The sequence below is a fragment of the Myotis brandtii genome, unplaced genomic scaffold (genome assembly GCF_000412655.1).
Source record: "Myotis brandtii unplaced genomic scaffold, ASM41265v1 scaffold266, whole genome shotgun sequence".
Classification (NCBI taxonomy): Eukaryota; Metazoa; Chordata; class Mammalia; order Chiroptera; family Vespertilionidae; genus Myotis; species Myotis brandtii.
The window spans coordinates 7,037,469-7,057,740 of record NW_005360124.1 but is presented as its reverse complement, the minus strand read 5'-3'; the positions used below and the strand labels follow the sequence as shown (position 1 = coordinate 7,057,740).

Sequence of the window (20,272 nt, the reverse complement as noted above, 5' to 3'; positions counted from 1 at the left end):
TGGGCCAGCTTTAGCTCTGAGGCCTCGGCTGCTGAAAGCAGGTTCTGGCCTTTGTTTACCTTCTGTATTTGATACAATGTTGCGGTCCGGCTGGCTGAAGCCTGGCTGACTAAAGCAGGTTTCTGGGGTTTTGTTTAGCTTCTATATTTGCAACATAGTTGTTTAGAGTTGCAGCTGAGAGGCCGGCAAGTCAGGCGGGGAGCGTTGGAGTCCCCAGTCACTGGAGCAAGCAAGCCTCCCTGTTCGCTTAGCTGCCTGGCTGCCGGCTGCCATTTTGGCTGGCAGTTAATTTGCATATCGCCCTGATTATCCAATGGGAAGGGTAGCGGATGTACGGCTAATTACCATGTTTCTCTTTTATTAGATAGGATGACTAGTAAAAATTAAATAATTTTATTATTTTACTAGTGTTCACAAAAGAGTTTTATGCCCAGGGGATTTGGTAAATGCATATAGCACAATAACAGATAAATAAAGATTTCAAAAGTGTATAAACCATTGTAAATTTTTATTTAATTGATTTCTTGTAAAGATTTTCCTAACCAAATGCTTAAGATTAAAGCATTGAGGTCTTAGGGGCTTAGGTTTACATACTGAATCTATCACTTATTAGCACTGTGTCTCTGGTAAGTTATTAGCTCTTTGAATCTCAGTTTTATTAATTGTAAAACTGGGGGAAATTATGATATTAGTATTGCTTACTTTTTGTGCTAGGTGTGTTCCCTAGCACAGTGCCAAATACAGTTAGCCATTTTGTAAGCTCTTGGTTGATACCAGTATTTAGAAATTTATAGTTTTGGAGAATAATCCTTCTAAAATTGCCAATGTCATTCTAACATTGTGATTATAATTTCTTAAAAGTATTATCAAAAGAGTAAAATTTGCATTTAATTTATTAAAGGCATCTAAATTATGGGTTAGTTTTATCTTGTTATCAGTTAAAAACATAGAACACTTTGTTTATAATTTGTAGGTCTTGAAGAAATCTTGACACCTGAAGAAAAAACTTCACTCTATGAAGCAATTGGCTATAGTGAAACAGCAGTTGACCCAACCTTGCCAAAATCAGTAAGGTTTTGATGCCTTATATCTCACTGTTGAAAGATATTTTTAATCCTTTTGGAATTACGTTACTGACTTGTTCTGTGATTTTCTTCTGGGTCTATAAATATTGTTTTTATTTTAATTTCCAAGGTAGGGGTAAATGTTGTCCCATACTTTGTAATGTTATAGGGTGATTCTTTAAGATATAAGGGTTGCTTTTAAACTGTTTTCTGGTTTTTGGAAAGAATAAATTATGTGAATAGGATATGAATAAGAGTGTTTGATATACATACATATGTGTGTGTATTTAATTTTATTCATCTGAATATACTCTAGTTTGAAGCCATGAAGTTGTACATGCACTTGAAAAGTATGTCTATTGTTCTAAGAGAAGAACAACAAAAATGTGAGCTGTTAAATATTGTAGTAGAAGAATTTAGCACTTGGGTTGTACAAAGACCAGGAGCACAAGCAATAAAGTAAGTATTCATTTATTTTCTTTTATCTTTTTAAAAAAATATATTTTTATTGATTTCAGACAGGAAGGGAGAGGGAGAGAGAGATGGAAACATTAATGATGAGAGAGAATCATCTTTTAGCTGCCTCCTGCATACCCCATACTGGGGATGAGCCTGCAATCTGGGCATGTGCCCGGACCCAGAATCGAACCATGATCTCCTGGTTCATAGATCGATGCTCAATCACTGAGCCATGCTGGCTGGGTTATTATCTTTTATCTGTAAGAAAAAATTCACTGTGAAATTGGAAGATAGATTACAATTTTACCGTATTTTCCAAAGAGTACTATGGCTTAATATATCCTTTTGTACTTTTAGGAACTTAGATTTTTTTCAGTAATATATATATTTTATAATTATTAAAATAATACATATTCAGTAGAACACTGTGCATGCTCAGGAAACATAGAAGGACACTAAAGGATAATACAAAAATCTCAGTAAGCCACACTATACAGAGAAGAAACAACATTAATAGTTTGGTGTTTATTTGGAAATGTATTTCACTTTTGTTTTTAAAAATGACTTTACTTCGGGGAAAAAAGGTACATCTGCAGTACTTTGAACAATAAAGATTAATTAAAAAAAACAAACCAGGAACACAGACAATAGGGTGGTAAAGGCCTTGGGTGGGGGGCCGGGGGTGGGCTGGGATAGATCAATGAGGGAAAAGGGAACATGTAATACTTTCAACAATAAAGATTTTAAAAATAATAAAAAATAGCTTTACTGAGATATAATTCACATATACAATTCATCCATTTAAAGTGTACAATTCATTTGTTTGTGACACTGTATGCCACATTACATTGTTATGTTTATCAGGTAATTCCAGAACATTTTTACACCCTAAAAAAGAAACCCTAATACTCATTAGTTGTCACTCCTCATTGCCTCCCTCCCTTGTGTTAGCAATAACTAATTTACTTTATTCCTAAGACTTTGTTTTGGGCATTTAATATGCACAGAATTATGTAATATGGCTTTTCTGTCTGTCTTTCACTTAACCATATTTCAAGGTTCATCCATGGTGTAGCATTCATTTTTAATCCCTAATAATATTCCAGTATATGGATATACCACATTTTGTTTGTCCATTCATCAGATGATGGGTAATGGATTATTTTCACTTATTGGGTATTATGCATAATGCTGCTATGAATATTCATGGACAATATTTTGTGTCATTAAGTTTTAAATTACCTTGAGTATATACCTAGGAGTAGAATTGTCTCACATGGTAACTCTGCTTAACCTTTTGAGGAATTGCCAGACTTTTCCATTTCTACCAGTAGTGTATTAGGTTTCCAATTTATCTGTATCATTGGCAACACTAATTTTTCCTTTTGATTATAGCCATCTTAATGGGTATAAACTAGTCTCATTGGTTGGATTTGCATTTCCATTTCCCTGATTGCTAATGAAGTTGAACATCTTTTCATATGCTTAGTCACTATATTTTTTTGGAAAAATATCTTTAAGTTCTTTTGCTCATTTTCAAATTAGGTTGTCTTTATTACTGAGTTGTAAGTGTTCTTTTTATATTATTTATATAAGTCTCTTATCACATAAAATATTTTCACTTAATTTATCCCATTCATTGTTTTCTTTTAATTTTTAATGGTAGTCTTTTAAGCACAAAGTATATCTATTGCTAATATTTATTCTTTTTTCATGCAGATTTGAGACCAGAATAGATTCCTTTCATGTTACTGGCCTACCAGATAATTCAACAAAACCCCGCCTCCTGTCCTCATTGGATAATGCTGCATCACTTTTCCAGATTACATTTGAGACAAATCCATTAGATGAAACTGTTGCTCAAAGGTGTATCATAGAAGCTGAACCTTTAGAAATAATATATGATGCAGTAAGCATTTTTTAAATTTCTAAATTTTAATATATTTCAATTTGGTTTGATTTTATGCCTAATTTTAATGATACTTATTTTTCCCAGAGAACAGTGAATAGTATAGTGGAATTCTTCAGACCTCCGAAAGAGGTAAATCTAGCACAGCTCACTTCAGCGACTTTGACAAAACTTGAAGAATTTCGTGATAAGACAGCAACAGGTAAAAATGCCAGTATTACATACTGAATCTTGTACTAAACTCTTAGGCATTTAAAGCTGATTTTAGTAATGTATTAAGTTTCTTTCCAGACTAGATACAGTTTAATTGAAACTAATTTTATACTTAAATTTAAACGCAGATATAACAATTATTCCTTACACTCAGGTCAAACCTATTAACTACATTCAAGTTAATTACAAAATTTTGTTGGGAATTTTGAAATTTTGTTTGACAGAAACTGGCCTTTGAATTCTTTTATAAAATCATAGGACTTTATGCAATGGTCTTTTTGATTTAATTACTGCCCCTTTGCCTTTCAGTTCTCTTGTGATGTTTTCTAGCCTCTACCTGTTCTGAACAAAATTTTTTATTGAAGTAAAGGTTATACACATTAAATAAACTACATCACTTAAATTTTTCAGTCGAGCTATTCAGAATTTTACATATTAGTGTGCTATTGTCATTTTTATTTTCTCAGAGTTTATGTTAAAAATATCTGATCCTCATCATAGTTCTTGTGTGGGTTTGGTTGTTGTCTTTGTGAACTAATGTCCCTTTCTTTTTGAATATCAGATGTCCTAAACTTTATAAATTAACATTGCTTATTGATTCAAATTGATGCAATAGCTGCTTACAGAATTTCATCTCATGGGGTCATTATAATTTGATAGTTGATAATAATTTTAGATTTAACAGCCCATGCTAGATTTGAGACCATAAAATAGATTAGTTTGATATATAAATCACATTAAAGTCAATGAATTAAATTTATTAGAATAAAACACCTCAAGTTAATGAAATATCTGAGGAATGGAGAACTCTGCTTTGTTGCCTTTTCTGTTTTACATATGGTTTTATTGAGGTGATTTAATTATCCAGGATTTTTTCTCGTCTCAGTAATGTCATAAGTATAAAGAATTATTGTTCAGTATGGTAGATGTAGTTGTATTAAGTTCATGATTTGGAAAGAATTATATAGATTCTAATATAGGGGTTATGAATAAATGTTTCATAATACTTAATTTTTTTAGATATATTATCTCCTGAATATTACCTAAAATGTTTTTTTGGGGGGGCTTAAAAACAACATTTATTTGAAGAATCATTTTAATTTTGTACTTAGTTATATTTACTTAGGAGTGTATATATTAACTAACAAATACTTTTACTTGATATTGAAAATAATTTGCTCAAGGTCATTTTAAAATGAATTCTTTTTTCACATTATTTTAAGATTGTGCTATCAGTTCATTTAATAACTATTTTTTGAGTAATTTGTGGAAAATATTCATTGTGAAGATTTAATTTCTGCAGGTCTACTGTATATTATTGAAACACAGAAAGTTCTTGATCTCAGAATTAATTTGAAAGCTTCATATGTTATTATCCCACAAGATGGAATTTTCAGCCCTACGTCAAATCTGCTTCTTTTGGATCTTGGTCATTTAAAGGTATATATTAATAATATTTATCTTGGAATGTGGTACTTAGGGTATTTCTTTGTTTAAAATATGTTTTGTTTTTTAAGACAGTTTGATTTGGTATATTGGTTTTTAGACTTATGAGAAATCTTTTCTGGTGAATAAAATGATTTCATTTAATTAGGTAGTTTTCCTACATTTCGAAAAGCAAAATGAACAATTGAACTCCACAGGTCAGAGGTGAACCAAAGAATTACAATTATATGTAGAATTTGAGAGTAATGCCTAAGGAGTTGATTTTCTTTTCAATTTAAGTTTATTACTGGATTAATTACAATATAGAGAGTGTGAGGGAGTTCTGGAAGTAATCACATAATCTTCGTCCTTCTGAATTTTTGTATGTATATAACTTTAGATACTGATATGTTAATTTCTATTAAATAATCCTAAATTGAGAGATGGTTGTCTTGCATTTACCTAATTTACATAGTTCTATCCACTTATGTATATTTTTCTTCCTTAGTTTTTTTTTTTTTTAAATATGTTTTGATTGATTTTAGGGAGAGGGAAGAAGAGGGATAGAGAGAGAGAAACGTCGATGAGAAACATCGATTGGCTGCCTCCTGCACGCCCCGTACTGGGGATCAATCCTGCAGTCTGGACATGTGTCCTGAGCTGGAATCAAACCTGTGATCTCCTGGTGCATAGGACCATGCTCAACCACTGATCCACACAGGCTGGGCCTTCCTTAGTTTTGAATAGAGAATACTTTTTTTTTTGTATTTCCAGATTTGCACTATTCAGGGGTGGGAACCTTTTTTTTTGCCAAGACCCATTTGTATATTTATAACATAATTTGTGGGCAATACAAAATTATCCACTTAAAAATTATCCTGCTATATTTGGTCAAATAGTCAATTAAGTCACCCCTAATGCCTTGACAGGGCCAGATCATATGATTTCATGGGCCTTATGTGGCTAGCGGACCGGATGTTCCCCACCCCTGGTTTATATAGTACCCCCTGACTATATACGGTTGATTAAGTTGATTAAAATAAAGTAAGATAAAAATTTAGTTCCTTAGTCACATTAGCCACATTCAAGTGTTTAATAGTCACAAGTGTCTAGTAGCTACTGTATTAAACAGCACAGATGGAGAACAAATTCAACATTGTAGAAAGTTCTATTGGATAACACTGCTCTATATCATTAAATGTAGAGGAATAGCTGTAACTATTTAAAGACCCAAGAAGGATGAATAATATTAGAATGCTCTTTCTGGCTTTCTAACAAATATGTGCCTTTTCTTGACATTCTCCTTTTTTCTATGTTTTATTCTTCAGTTGATAATTATATAGACAACTGCTGAATTTACAGTTATAATATTTATACAGCTAATTATTCATATTTTAATGTGGTTATGGAATTGGTTCAAGGCAGTCTGTTATAGTTGAGAGAGCATAAGGTCAGCTGTAAGGATATTAATCTTGTTTTGTGATCTTAGGCAATTTGCTTAATTTTTTGCTTAAAAGTCATTACCTTTCAAAGAGAGATACTGAATTTTGATTGTGTACACATGAGCTATATAAAATCTATATGTATGTATATAGTTTTATTAAAAAACCTATATACATATATATTTGTGTATATTCCAGTGTGTGTGTGTGTGTGTGTGTGTGTGTGTGTGTGTGTGTATATGTATCTATGTAAGATCTTGATATACTGCTGTGGAGTGATCTCCAAGATATTTATGTGAAAAAAGAAAAGTAGCCCTAACCGGTTTGGCTCAGCGGATAGAGCGTCGGCCTGCGGACTCAAGGGTCCCGGGTTCGATTCCGGTCAAGGGCATGTACCTTGGTTGCGGGCACATCCCCAGTGGGGAGTGTGCAGGAGGCAGCTGATCGATGTTTCTCTCTCATTGATGTTTCTAACTCTCTATTCCTCTCCCTTCCTCTCTGTAAAAAATCAATAAAATATATTTAAAGAAAAAAGAAAAGTAGTGTGCATAGTACATCAATAAAGGGGAGATACAAATAAGATACAAATATAACTTGCTTGGGGTCACATAAATGACAGAGTTGGGAATAAAATTCAGCTGTCCTAATATTTAATCCTGGACTTTCAGTTCTTATTATAAAACTATTTAAATACCAGTCATCATGCCAAAGAAATGTTTTATAAGCCTTTTTGTTTTTAATAAAAAGGCTTCATATCAGATTTTAAAATAATTTAGTTGTATTATTCTCCAGAACTAGCTTGGTTCCCTTCTTTTAATATAAAGAGTTAGGAAATATAACAATATATAAAAATTCACTTTATATCTAACCTTCTTCTTACATGTGTCATGGATAAAGTTTATTTTTTTGTTTCATTAATTGTCACCCAAGATATTTTTTTCATTCATATTTAGAGAGAGTAGAAGTAAGGGAAAGAGGAGGGAAGAGAGGGGGGAGAAAGAGAAACATTGATGTGAGAGAGAGTTGACATCCACTGGTTGCCTCCCACAGGTGCTCCAACTGGGGCTGGGATCCAACCTGCAAACCAGGTATGTGCCCTTGATAGGGAATCAAACCTGCGATCCTTCAGTGGGTGTGCGAACACTCTACCCACTGAGCACACCGGCCTTGGCTAAAGACATTTCTAATAGCCTTATATGTCAGCTTGTGAGTTTATCCTCCCCAGTTAACTTTTTATATTATATTCTGAAAGATAAAAACCTGATCTTTTCATTTTGGAGTATTTTGCGCTGTCTAAACTTTTAAAATTAACTTCAAGGTGACAAGCAAAAGTCGTTCACAATTACCAGATATGAAACAAGGTGGGGCCAGACTTGAAGAGATAATGCGTAGAGCTTATGATTCCTTTGATATTCACCTTACAAGCATTCAGCTGCTTTACAGCAGAGTTGGTAAGTATACAGTGCATTATGTATTGTTCATTTTGCTGAAGTGATTAATTAGGTGTTTAGACAGTTTCTCTGAAGACCTTCATTCTAAATATGTTGGAGCTTCCATATTTTTTAATTAGAAGTATGTAGTAGATAAGAGTAATATCTAAACTGGGAGTGATTTTACCTCGCAAAAGATACTGTCAGTGTCTGGAGACATTTTTGGTTGTAACACATGGACAGTCGGGGCACCACTAGTATTTAGTGGATGAAGGTCAGGGATGCTACTAAACATAGAATGTAGAGGAATGTCAACAAAGACTTAATTTGGCCCAAATTCCAGTAGTGCTGATATTGACAAATCCTGATCTAGACCAGTGTTCTCCAATATTTGCATAAGATTAGAAAACATTGACACATTTTTAAAAATATTTGTATTACACAGTGGAATAATCAGAAGAGACTACTCAAGAGTGAATGCAACCAGCCTAGGCATCCCCAGCCATAAATAGCCACTGCAAGATGGAGGAGGATCCCTATCTTAAGCATACCTTACCCCATTCATTCTTTTGTACTAATCAGGAGTCTCTGATCCAGACCTAGTCGTCAGAGCCAGAAATTCACTTGTCAGGAGCTACTAAAGAATAGTGAAAGAGCCCTGAGAATTTGAGCCCTCTTTCCACTGTGTTATATTGCTTTTGAATTCCTTGGTGTTAGTAAACATTCAGATAATTCAACAAAGGTGGATTGGTGACTGTTTTTAGAGATCTCTCTGTGTGTATATAGTCACATTTTAATTAACTGAGCTAACTAATGAAAGGAGAAGCAATAGAGAACCCGAAGTAATGGTTATTAAAAATGTTAGTTTATATAGGACTGGGACATTTTTGTTTTATTTGTCTGACTATATTTGCTTTAGGGTAATGAAATTGGTTTTTGTTTTTATCATATTCCAGTTGGTGTCAAAGGAGTATAGTGGGTGGCACATGTAAATTATTTATAGAAAATTCATAAATTTTTTTCAGTAAATAAATTACTAAATTTTGGTATGTTTGGTACATGTTGGTCACTGGTTTTTGAAGCCCATTAGCTTATACTTATATTTAAGATATTGAGATGCTTGTGAAAAAAAATTAAAATACATCATTATTGTCTGAAAAGTATTGGAATTCCTTAGAATGTTTTTGAGAAAAGTATTGGAATTCCTTGGAATGTTTTTGAGAAGCATTAACTATTCTTAAAAAAGTATTTTTTGAGCAAAGGTTTTTGACATTAGGTTACTTTCTGTAATTGTCATATATTCTTTTGATAAATACTGAAATACAGACTCTGAATATCATATTTTTTACCTGTAAATTGAGAAGTGAAGAAATATGTCTTTTATCTCAATATATTTAGAATTCAAAAATTGTCATAAGATCCATTTTATTACCTATCTCCAAGAATCTAATCTTTTGTTCGCTTGGTTTTTCTTGACTGAGGATTTTATCTGACTTACGGAATTATTAGGTTCAAATGAGATCATGTATGTAATGTATTTCACTGCATATCCTTTTGCTGTTTTTTTCAATATATGTACCTATGAGTATATGGAATATGCTTGTGTGTTGCTTATGAGTGGGAATATTTTGAATGCGTTTTTAACATGACGTAGTATTATATCCTGTTTTTTCTTTCACTTACCCGTAATATTTTGGGCACTTGAATCCATGACTTTTAAAAAATATGTATATTTTTATTGATTTCAGAGAGAAAGTGAGAGGGAGAGAGAGATAGAAAAATCAATGATGAGAGAGAATCACTGATCAACTGCCTCCTGCATGCCCCACACTGGGGATTGAGCCCACAACCTGGGCATGTGCTCTGACCGGGAATCGAACCGTGATCTCCTGGTTCACAGGACAACGCTTAACCACTGATCCATGCCAGCCGGGGCTGAATCCATGATTTTTATCTAATGTTCTAAGGCTACGCTGTCACTTACTTAGCATTGCCTTATTGAAAATTTAGGCTTGTAACACTGCAGTGAATGTTGCCAGACCTGGATGTAAATTTCAGCTTTTGTTACTCCCTAGCCTTTTGGCCATAAGCAAGTTATAAATTCCTCTGTGTCTCAGTTTTCTAAAATGAGATGGTTATACATCATTGTGAGAATTAAGTGAAAGTTTAAACATTGCCTAGAACGGTACCAGTTATAAATCTTGAATAAATGGCAGCTTTTGTGAGTTAATACTGAAAAACTGCGATCTTCCCTACTTTAGTCATTATTGCCTTAGAGCAGTGGTTCTCAACCTGTGGGTTGCGACCCCTTTGGCGATCGAACAACCCTTTCATGGGGGCCGCCTAAGACCATCCTGCATATCAGATATTTACATTATGATTCATAATAGTAGCAACATTACAGTTATGAAGTAGCAACGAAAATAATTTTATGATTGGGTCACAACATGAGGAACTGTATTTAAAGGGCCAGAAGGTTGAGAACCACTGCCTTAGAGCCATGTTGGGTTTTTTGGTAAGGTATCTGGCTGGTTACAGTGATTACCAGTGAATGTGCAGTAGATTTGATTAAAACTATGTTGTTGTTTCTTATCAGCATTTTTTCCTATTAAAACACAGTCTTGTGAAGCAGCAAAAGTAAAATGTGAAAGGGAAAAGAATTTACCTGCCAATTGTTGTGTGTGTGTACCTGGGCATGTGGTATTAAAGATTATCCTGATGTGGGTGGGAAGGTTTCCCCATATCACGCAGTGTATGACTATGAAGTATTAAAAATAATTTTAGGTTTATTGTCTTTCAAATTACACATGTGTTAAATATACTGTTTTCTATAATTAGGTGATAATTGGAAAGAAGCACGAAAACTCAATGTATCTACACAGCATGTTTTGGTACCTTTGCACTTCAATGTGGAATTCTCTAAGGCCATGGTTTTCATGGATATAAGGATGCCTAAGTATGTATTGTTTGTTTCATGTGGTAATAGATTTTCTCAGTAATTCTGAAGCTAAGGCAATACCATATTTCATTGATTCTCAGTCCTCAGGCTGACGCTCTACCAACTGAGCCAAAACAGCTAAGACCAATATGTTGCCTTTTCTGATTAACATCTTTCACTTAGTAACATGCATTTAAAGTTCTTCCATGTCTTCTCATGACTTCATAGCTCATTTCTTTTTAGTTCTGAATAATATTCCATTGTCTGATGTACCACAGTTTATCCAGTCACCTACTGACAGACATCTTGGTTGGTTCCAGGTTTTGACTATACAGTTGGAATATAAAGTTTATGTGGATAAGCTTCATTCATATGAAATTATGAGTAAAGATGTTATAAACATTTGTGTGCTGGTTTTTGTGGGGACATTAAGTTTCAGCTCCTTTGGGTATATACCAAGGAGCTCAGTAGCTGCATCTATGGTTAAATAATGTTTACTTCTGTGAGAAGCCACCAAACTTCTTCCAAAGTGGCTGCACCTTTTTGCATTTCCAACAGCAACGAATGAGAGTTCCTGCTGTTCCACACCATTGCCATTATTTGGTATTGTCAATATTCCAGATTTTGGTCATTCTAATAGGTGCGTTGTGGTATCTCATTGTCTCTTATAGGGCAGAAGTTTTAATTTTAATGAGGTCCAGTTTATCAATTTTTATTTTTTCATGAATTGTGCCTTTGTATAAAAAGATGTCATGGCCATGTCTGAAGTCAACTAGGTTTTCTTGAATTTATCTTTTGGAGTTCTGTCGTTTTTTGTTTTACATTTAGGTCTGTAATCCATTTTGAGTTTTGTGAAGGGTTAAGGTCTGTTATCTAGATTCATTTTTCTTGCATGTAGGTGTCCAGTTATTCCACCACCATTTGTTGAAGTGAATGTCTTTGCTCCATTGTATTGTGTTTGGAGCCTGGTCCAAGATCAGTTGACTGTATTTTTGGAGGTCTATTCCAGGGCCCTCTGTTCTGGCTGAGTGATCTATTTGTTTACTCTTTCACTAGTATCAGTGTCTTATTTACTGTAGCTTTATAGTAAGTCTTGAAGTCAGGGAGTGTCAGTCTACCAACCTTGTTCTTCTCCTCTAATATTATGTTGGCTATTCTGTTCTTTTGCATCTTCATACAAATTTTAGAATTATTTTGTTAATATTCATTAAATAAGTTGCTGGGATTTTGTTCATGATTGCATTGAATCTACAGATCAATTTGGGAAGAACTGACATTTTGACAATATTGAGTCTTCCTACTTATGAAATGGAGTGTCTGTATTTATGTAGTTCTCTGATTTCATTCTTCAGAGTTCTGCAGTTTTTCTCTGTAGATCTTGTATATATCTTGTTAGATTTATACCTGAGTATTTCTGTTAGGGGCACTAATATAAATAATATTGTGTTTTTAATTTCAAATTCCACTTTTTTGTTGTTGGTTTATAGGAAAGGGATTGACTATTGTGTGTTAAGTTTGTATCTTGCAACCTTACAATAATGGCTATTAGTTCCATGGCTATTAGTTTTTTGTTTTGTTTTATTTAATTTTGCTTTTGTTTTATTATTTGGGTTTTCTACATAGGCCACGTTTCATCATTGAACAAAGACAGTTTTATGTTTTCTTTTCCAATCTATATGGCTTTTATTTCCTTTTCTTTATTGCATTGGCTAGGTCTTTCAGTACCATCTTGAAAAGGAGTGATGAGAGGGATATCTTTGCTTTATACCTAATCTTAGTTGGAAAACATTGAGTTTCTTCACTACTAAGTATAATGTTAACTGATGATTTTTCCAGTTGAGGAAGTTCTCCTTTAGTCTAGTTGACTGAGAGTTCTTTTTTTTAATTTTTATTATGAATGTATGTTGGATTTTGTCACATGGATCTATTTATATGATCATGTAATTTTTCCTTTTCAGTCAGGTCAGATTTTTAAAATTGGTTTTAGATGTATAACTCTTAGACAAGTTATTTGAACTTGCTAAAGCCTTAGTTTCCTGATAGGAACTATATACATATGGGAACTTTATAAGAAATAGGGAACAGAAATAAGTTGACTCCCTCTTGGGTTGTGAGACTATTTAGCATAATGCATATCAAGTGCTTTCCTTAATGCTTATCATGTAATTAACACTTGATAAATAGTCATTGTTAACTGTCCTTGGCAAATAATAAAGAGATAATAAACATAATAACATTAAAAAATAAGCTTCTGAAAAATAATGAGATTATTTTATCTAATGAGACTGGTCAATAGGTCAAATGTAAATTTTAGTGGAGATTATGGGATAGTTTGTCCATGGACTGTGGATAATTTTTAGTGGTAAAATCACATTTGATTATTTTTGGATAATTTAAGGGAAACAGTCTCATCCTTTTAATCAATTCACTTAAATCAGAATGAAAATTGCTTTATAGTGATTCCTCTCTTTTTGAAATAGATTCAAGATTTTTGGAAAGTTACCACTGATTTCTTTGCGAATCTCAGATAAAAAACTGCAAGGAATTTTGGAATTGATTGAAAGCATTCCAAAACCCACACCTGCAACTGAAGTACATGCCCCTGTCAAGCCATTTCAGGTAATGTTATTTACAAAATTAACAAAAGCAAAAATTAAAAAGAATTCACAAATAGTATTTTAACAACCCCAGAAATTTAGGGTAAAAACAACTCAATTCATTATGAATAGACCTTTAAAAATTACTACATTTTAAAAGAGCAAATGATGAAGTAAAAAATGCATATCATAAAGAAAAGTGATGTCTACCTATCTTCACTTTTCCAGCCTCTAATTTTTCTCCTCAGTGATAACACTATTAACCATTGCATCTCTAGTTTTCTTAAAATGTTTATGGCATATGCTAGTACACACACATACAAACATATGCACCTGTGTGTATGTGCACATACAAGTATATATATTGTGTTCTTAAAATTTACGTAAGTGGGAATACACTTACTGTTCTGAATCTGTATTCTTTAATCATAATTACCTATCTTACTCACCTTAAAGATATTTTCGTGTTAGCACAGATCTACCTTATTCTTTTTTATGGTGATATACAGGATGGGGCAAAAGTAGATTTACAGTTGTGAGCACAGAGTTTATTTTGGTATTTTCCATATGAACCTACTTTTCCCCAGCCTGTAGTATTGAATTATGTGAGTATACTATCCTTTAACTAACATAATCCGTTTTGATGGGCATTCGTATTGTTATGAGTGTTCATAGTTATAAAAAAATGGTTTTGAACTTCCTTATTCATATATTTGGGTATATTTTTAATTATTATATAAATTCCTAGAAGTAGAATTGTTGAGTAAAAAACTATAAATTTTATAATTTAATGAACTTTGCCAAATTTCTTTTCTAATTTGAGTACTAATTTATAGTCCCACCAATAGTAAATAGTAAATGTTTATCCATTCTCATTAATCTTGACTATTAACAAATGTTAAATTCTATTAAATGAAAAAATGTTATGTTGTGGTTTTGATTCGAATTTCTTTATAAATAATATGGAACCTATTTTCATAAGTGTATTGGGTATATGCATTTCTAATTTTGAAAACAGCTGTTTATGTCTTTTGTTGAGTTACGGTTTTCTAGCTAAGGAAATTAGCACTTTTAAAAAAATGTGTTATTTTTTTAAATCTGATACATTTATTTTTGCCATGCCAAATTTTTTATATTTTATGTAGTCAAAGTTACTAGATTTTTCCTTAATGATTTCTGGGTTTTATATTATATGCCCTACCTCTCCTTACAAATGAATTTCAAAAAGAAAATATCTATTCGCCTTTTTCTCTTTTTAACATTCTGATATTTTTAGGTTTAACATTTTACTTTTAAAATAATTTCAAACTTATAGAAATCTTGTAAAAATAGTGTAAAGAAGTTTTTTTCTCAAACCATTTGAGAGTAAGTTACTGATATGTTGTACCATTACACTAAACACTTTAGTGTGTTGCTATATTTTTTCATAGTCTGTTGCTGAGCTTATTTATTTTTTAAGAGCAGAGGTTTTAAATTTGATGAAACTTAATTTATACAATATATATGTATTTTTAATGGACGAAGCTTTTTATCTCATCTGAAACCTTTGCCTAACATGTGGTCAAAAAGTCCTTTAATTGTCATTCTATTACTTTTTGTCCTTCATGGTTTCTGACAAGAAATCTGTTAATTTAACGATACCTAGTATAAGGAGACTGGCTTCTTCTCTCTTTGAGTGTCATTTAACTGATTATGTTTTGGTACGGGTCTTGCTGAGCTTATTTATTTTTTAAGAGCAGAGGTTTTAAATTTGATGAAACTTAATTTATACAATATATATGTATTTTTAATGGACGAAGCTTTTTATCTCATCTGAAACCTTTGCCTAACATGTGGTCAAAAAGTCCTTTAATTGTCATTCTATTACTTTTTGTCCTTCATGGTTTCTGACAAGAAATCTGTTAATTTAATGATACCTAGTATAAGGAGACTGGCTTCTTCTCTGAGTGTCATTTAACTGATTATGTTTTGGTACGGGTCTATTTGAGTGTATGTTACTTTGATTTTAGTAAACTTGTATTTTTTTAGATTCATGTATTTTATCACATTTGGCTGTTATTTTTTGACTCTTATTTTTGAAGACTTTTCTTCTGTCTCATTTCTGTTCTGCTGGGATTTTCATATTGCATATATTTACTCCATGGTGTCCCACAGGTCTCATAGGCTTTGTTCACTTTTCTTTATTCCTTCTTGTCAATTTTGACTGACCTATCTTAATTTTCTGATTCTTTCTTCTGCTAGCTCAAATATCTTATTGAAATTCTCGAATGCATTTTTTTAGTTATTGTACTTTTCACATCTAGAATTTTTGTTTCATTTCTTTTTATAATTCCTATCTTCTTATTGATATTTTCTACTTATTGTGACGTCACTATTTTATTTTTCTTTAGTTCTTCACAGTTCTTTCTAGCTGAGAGTATTTAAGACAGTTTAAAGTTTTTGCAGTTAAGTCCAATACCTGTAATTTCTCTTACACTGTTTTCTGCTTTTTTTTTTTTTTTCTTTTTTACTGTGCATGGGTCATACTTTCTTATTTCTTTGCATGCATTATTCTATTGTAACCTGACAAAGGAATTATGAGAAAAGAAAACTATAGACTAATGTGTTCATTAACACAGATGTAAAAATCCTTAACAAATAGTACAACCAAATATTTTGATATGTAAAAAGTATATCATACTATAACCAAACACATTTATTCTAAGAAAGCAAATATGGTTCGCCAGTCTGTGTTATTAACCACATTCATAGAGTAAAGGAGAAAAAAATATCTGATCATCTCAGTAGAAGAAGAAAAAGTATTGACAGAATCCAACAATCATTCATGCTAAAGACTGTTAAAAAACTGAGGGGGAAAAGTAGCATCCACTACCTGGTAAAGAACATCTTGGATAAAAACCTATAGCTGATATCATTCTTAATTTGAAAAACACTAAATGCTTTCCATATCATCTTTTCATAAGATCAAGAATAGTGCAAGAATATCTTTTCTCACCACTTCTATTTAGACTTATATACTGAAGGTTTTAGCCTCTGCAGTAGTTAAGAAGAATAAAGACAGGATGGAAACAGAAAATAAAAACTATCTTTATTTGCAGATTACATGATCTTTTATGCACAAAGTTCTAAGGAATGTGGAAAAATACTGCTAGAAAAGTAAGCAGGTTTCAGCATACATTATCAATGTAAATAATTAGTTGTTTCTAAAAATGAAAATAAAAAATTCCACTTATAATAGCATTAAAAGAAGTTAAAATACATAGGAAAAAATTAACAAACTACAAATCTTATATACTTACAACTATAAGACATTTCTGGAAAAAAAAATTAAATAAGACCTAAATAGATGGAATGATATACATAATCAAGCAAGGTTGGAAGATTGACTTAATTAACATGACAATTTTCACCAAACTCCATAGGTTTCTTATAATGAAAATACCAAAAGACTTTTCTTCTGGAAACTAACAAGCATCTATAATGTACATATGGTAATGCAAAAGATGCATATTAGCCAAAACAATTTTGAATAAAAATAATGTTGGAGAATATCTAATACTTGATGTTAAGGTTTATTTTATAGTTACGTTATTCAAGAAAGTGCTGTAGTGGCATAAGAGTCTGTCTGTCTATCTATCTATCTATCTATCTATCTATATAAAAGCCTAGGTGACCATTAGGACAGAATGACCAGAACGACCGGTCACTGTGATGCGTACTTACCACCAGGAGGTAGACTCTCAACGCAGGAGCTGCCCCCCAGCCCACAGGCCCCAATAGCTGATGGGGCCTGGAGGTTAACCTCCTGGTCTCTACCCTGGCCAGCAGGCCCTAATCACCTGATCGAGGCCAGCAGGCCAATCTCCCAGTCCCTCCCCTCGGCTGGCAGGTCCTGATCACCCTATCAGGGCCGGGCCCCAGGCTGGGATGGGGAACTGGGAGTGGGTGGCGGCAGATGCGGGTGGCGAGGGAAGGAGGAGGGGGGAGGCGGGGAACCGCGCAGTGGTGGTGTGTGGGCAGTGAGGGAAGGAGGAGGCGGGGAGACAGGGAACTTGAATGGCCCTGAATGCCAGTCAGGCCTAGGGACCCCACCCATGCAGGAATTTTGTGCACTGGGCCTCTAGTAGACATATAAGTAAATAAGGTAAAATAGAATCCAGAAATAAATTTACAGAGTAATGTATGTTTAATATATATTTGTTTTCTTACAAAGTTAAGTCCAGGTAAATAGGGGGAAGAATAGTCCTTACAACAAATGGTTCTGAAATAACTATTTTGTGTGTGGGGGTGGGGGGTGGGGGGAGGGAGGGTCAACATTTACCCTTAAATGGTAAATGAAATTTAACTTAAAATAGAACATAGACCTAAATGTAAATGGCTAAGGGTATAAAGTTTCTTTAACAAAAAAATGTAAGAGAAAAATCTTTGAGTCCTTGTGGTAAGTAAAGATATCTTGGGTTTTAAAAAATGCAAATATGAAAGAAGAAAAAAATTACAGTTCATAAAATTAAAATTTTCTGATTTTTGAAAGACACTTAAAAATGAAAAAGGCAAACTGATCAATTGGGAAAAAATGTTTGCAACACATAACTTAAAAGACTTATCCAACATGTATAAGGAAGCCAACAGCCAAATAAGAAATGAGCAGACAGACACATGACTTGGTGTGCCTTTGTTACTTTTATTGCAAAATAAAACAATTCTTTTATGACTTTAGTTGTCAAAAATTTTAGTACATTAAAAATTAAAATTAGAGCATCATAGTCATTACCTTTTGGAAGTATGTGTAATGATTCTGGAGAGCATGAGGGAGCTTCTGAGTTGCTGGTAATGTTCTGGATCTGGATTTTGGGTGCATGAGTGTGTTTACTTCTTGAAAATTTATTGAATTTTATACTTAGAGTTACGTACTCCTATGTAGTAGTTTACATTTTAATAAAAATGTTTTCCCAAAATGAAAAGGATTCAGAGAAGGACAAACACAAATAACCCATGAACCTATATTATGATGTGTAACTATTGTGAAATTGTCATTAAAACTAGGATGAAATTGGCAGTGACATTGGCAGTATTTAAAATGTTTGAAAATGTTAAGCATTTGTGAGGTTATGGAGCCATATAAATTTTAATCTGCTGCTGATGGTAGTGTAATCTGGACAAAGAATTAATGGTGTATTCATCAATGGGATATAGTATAGCAATAAGAATGAGGAATTCAATATAGATAAAATTAGAGATTATTTTGTAGAGTAATGCACAGGAAAATATGTGCAATATTTTCTTCTTCTGCAGTATAGAAAGATGCAGAGGTAATATTTAGAAAATCATTCATAGGTTAAAAAACACATAAGCTAAATAAAAGCAAGATCATGATCAGTGGTAGGGAATGTGATCAAGGAGGAGTACATCAAGTGCTCCTAGGTGAGGTATGGTATTGTTTTGTTTCTTGGCCTGGGTAGGAAGATTCAGGAGTGTCTTTTATTATGATTTTTAAACTGTATTACATGTTTTTGTATGCTATATTTCAGAGCAGTAAAGATATTTACTGAAATATCTTTTAAAAGTTACAACTGCAACTCCTCAACTAGTGAGGCTTTAAATATTGAGATTTTTGTTTGTTTCTCATGGATGTCATGAAGGTGGCTTCCTTATTTTGTAAGATGTTAAGTTTAGATATATCTAAGATCTCTTTCTACTCAAAGCCTCTCAACAAAAAAAATTAAAATAGTTCTGCAGTTTATATTTAGCTCTGATATTGTAAAAACACTTCTTTAAATATACATTTTATAATTGTCTAATTCAGACTGGATTTCTCAGTTTCTTTTGGGGGGGGCATCACAATTGTCTTAGAACTCTGAATAAAAAATCTTTGTGATAATAAACAATGAATTCCTTTTCTTTCAGATGCAAAGGTCCACTTCTTTGGGAGCACCACAGATTTCACAGAAAGTGATTCCTCTCTTGGAACTTGCAGGTGTTGAATATGGTAAAATGAAAACCACTTTAGGAAATTTTCCTTATTATAAATATCTTTACGGGAATAATTTTTATTTTGAAACCATATAAAAATTTCAGGCAATAGCAGACATTTGTATGTTTTCCAGAAATTTTACTAAAATTTCTTTAAAACAGTATAATTTGGATGTTCCTTAAAGTTACTCTTCCAGTGGGAATTTTGGTACATAAAAGTTGACCTCAATTGCAAGGACCACTGGAAATTAAATTATCTTAATTCTGCTGTGAGCTAAGAGATCCCATGAAACTTTGTAGATGTCTAATTCATAATGTGTTACTTAATTATGTGGAGAATTTTGTTATTGTAAGTTTTTAGATTTTGTATTTTCCTTTTTTATTAAAGGAATAAAATCAAGTCTTAATATATACTTACACATGAAAAGTGCTAAATATTTTGACATCAAAAAACAGCTTTTTCTTGGCTACATTGGAAATAAAAATAAATGTATTTTTCAGTTTTTAAGACTTTTAAAATTGCTAAGTGTTAAATAACAGAAATTGCTATATTGATTCTCAGGTTTCTAGAGCATGTTTTCCTTTGTGTGTGGTGACAAGGAGGGAAGGGTAGGGAGGGGAGAGGAGGGGAGGGGATGTTTGCGAGATTATCTACTCTAAATTCAGTCGTAGGTTATTAGGGATATACTTTAGCTGGTTTTAGCTTCCTTTAAACTTTCTTTTAATGGTTTTACTAGTTTTTGAGTTCTTTTTTCAATAACAAATTCTAAAAATTTATAATCATATATATGTGTGTGTGTGTGTGTGTGGTGTGTGTGTTTATAT

At 32.7% G+C, this 20,272-nt stretch overlaps 1 protein-coding gene across 1 annotated transcript in view; it reads left to right on the top strand.

The window, feature by feature from the left end:
* The window catches only part of VPS13A (vacuolar protein sorting 13 homolog A (S. cerevisiae)), a 158,762-nt gene that overhangs the window by 48,428 nt on the left and 90,062 nt on the right, over positions 1 to 20,272 (top strand). Inside the window, exons 17-25 of the mRNA XM_014541227.1 lie at positions 974 to 1,068; positions 1,381 to 1,523; positions 3,243 to 3,432; positions 3,520 to 3,634; positions 4,949 to 5,085; positions 7,831 to 7,963; positions 10,781 to 10,898; positions 13,361 to 13,499; positions 19,382 to 19,463. Of these exons, the coding sequence (XP_014396713.1) occupies positions 974 to 1,068; positions 1,381 to 1,523; positions 3,243 to 3,432; positions 3,520 to 3,634; positions 4,949 to 5,085; positions 7,831 to 7,963; positions 10,781 to 10,898; positions 13,361 to 13,499; positions 19,382 to 19,463 (1,152 nt within the window). The remainder of the gene's footprint in view (positions 1 to 973; positions 1,069 to 1,380; positions 1,524 to 3,242; positions 3,433 to 3,519; positions 3,635 to 4,948; positions 5,086 to 7,830; positions 7,964 to 10,780; positions 10,899 to 13,360; positions 13,500 to 19,381; positions 19,464 to 20,272) is intronic.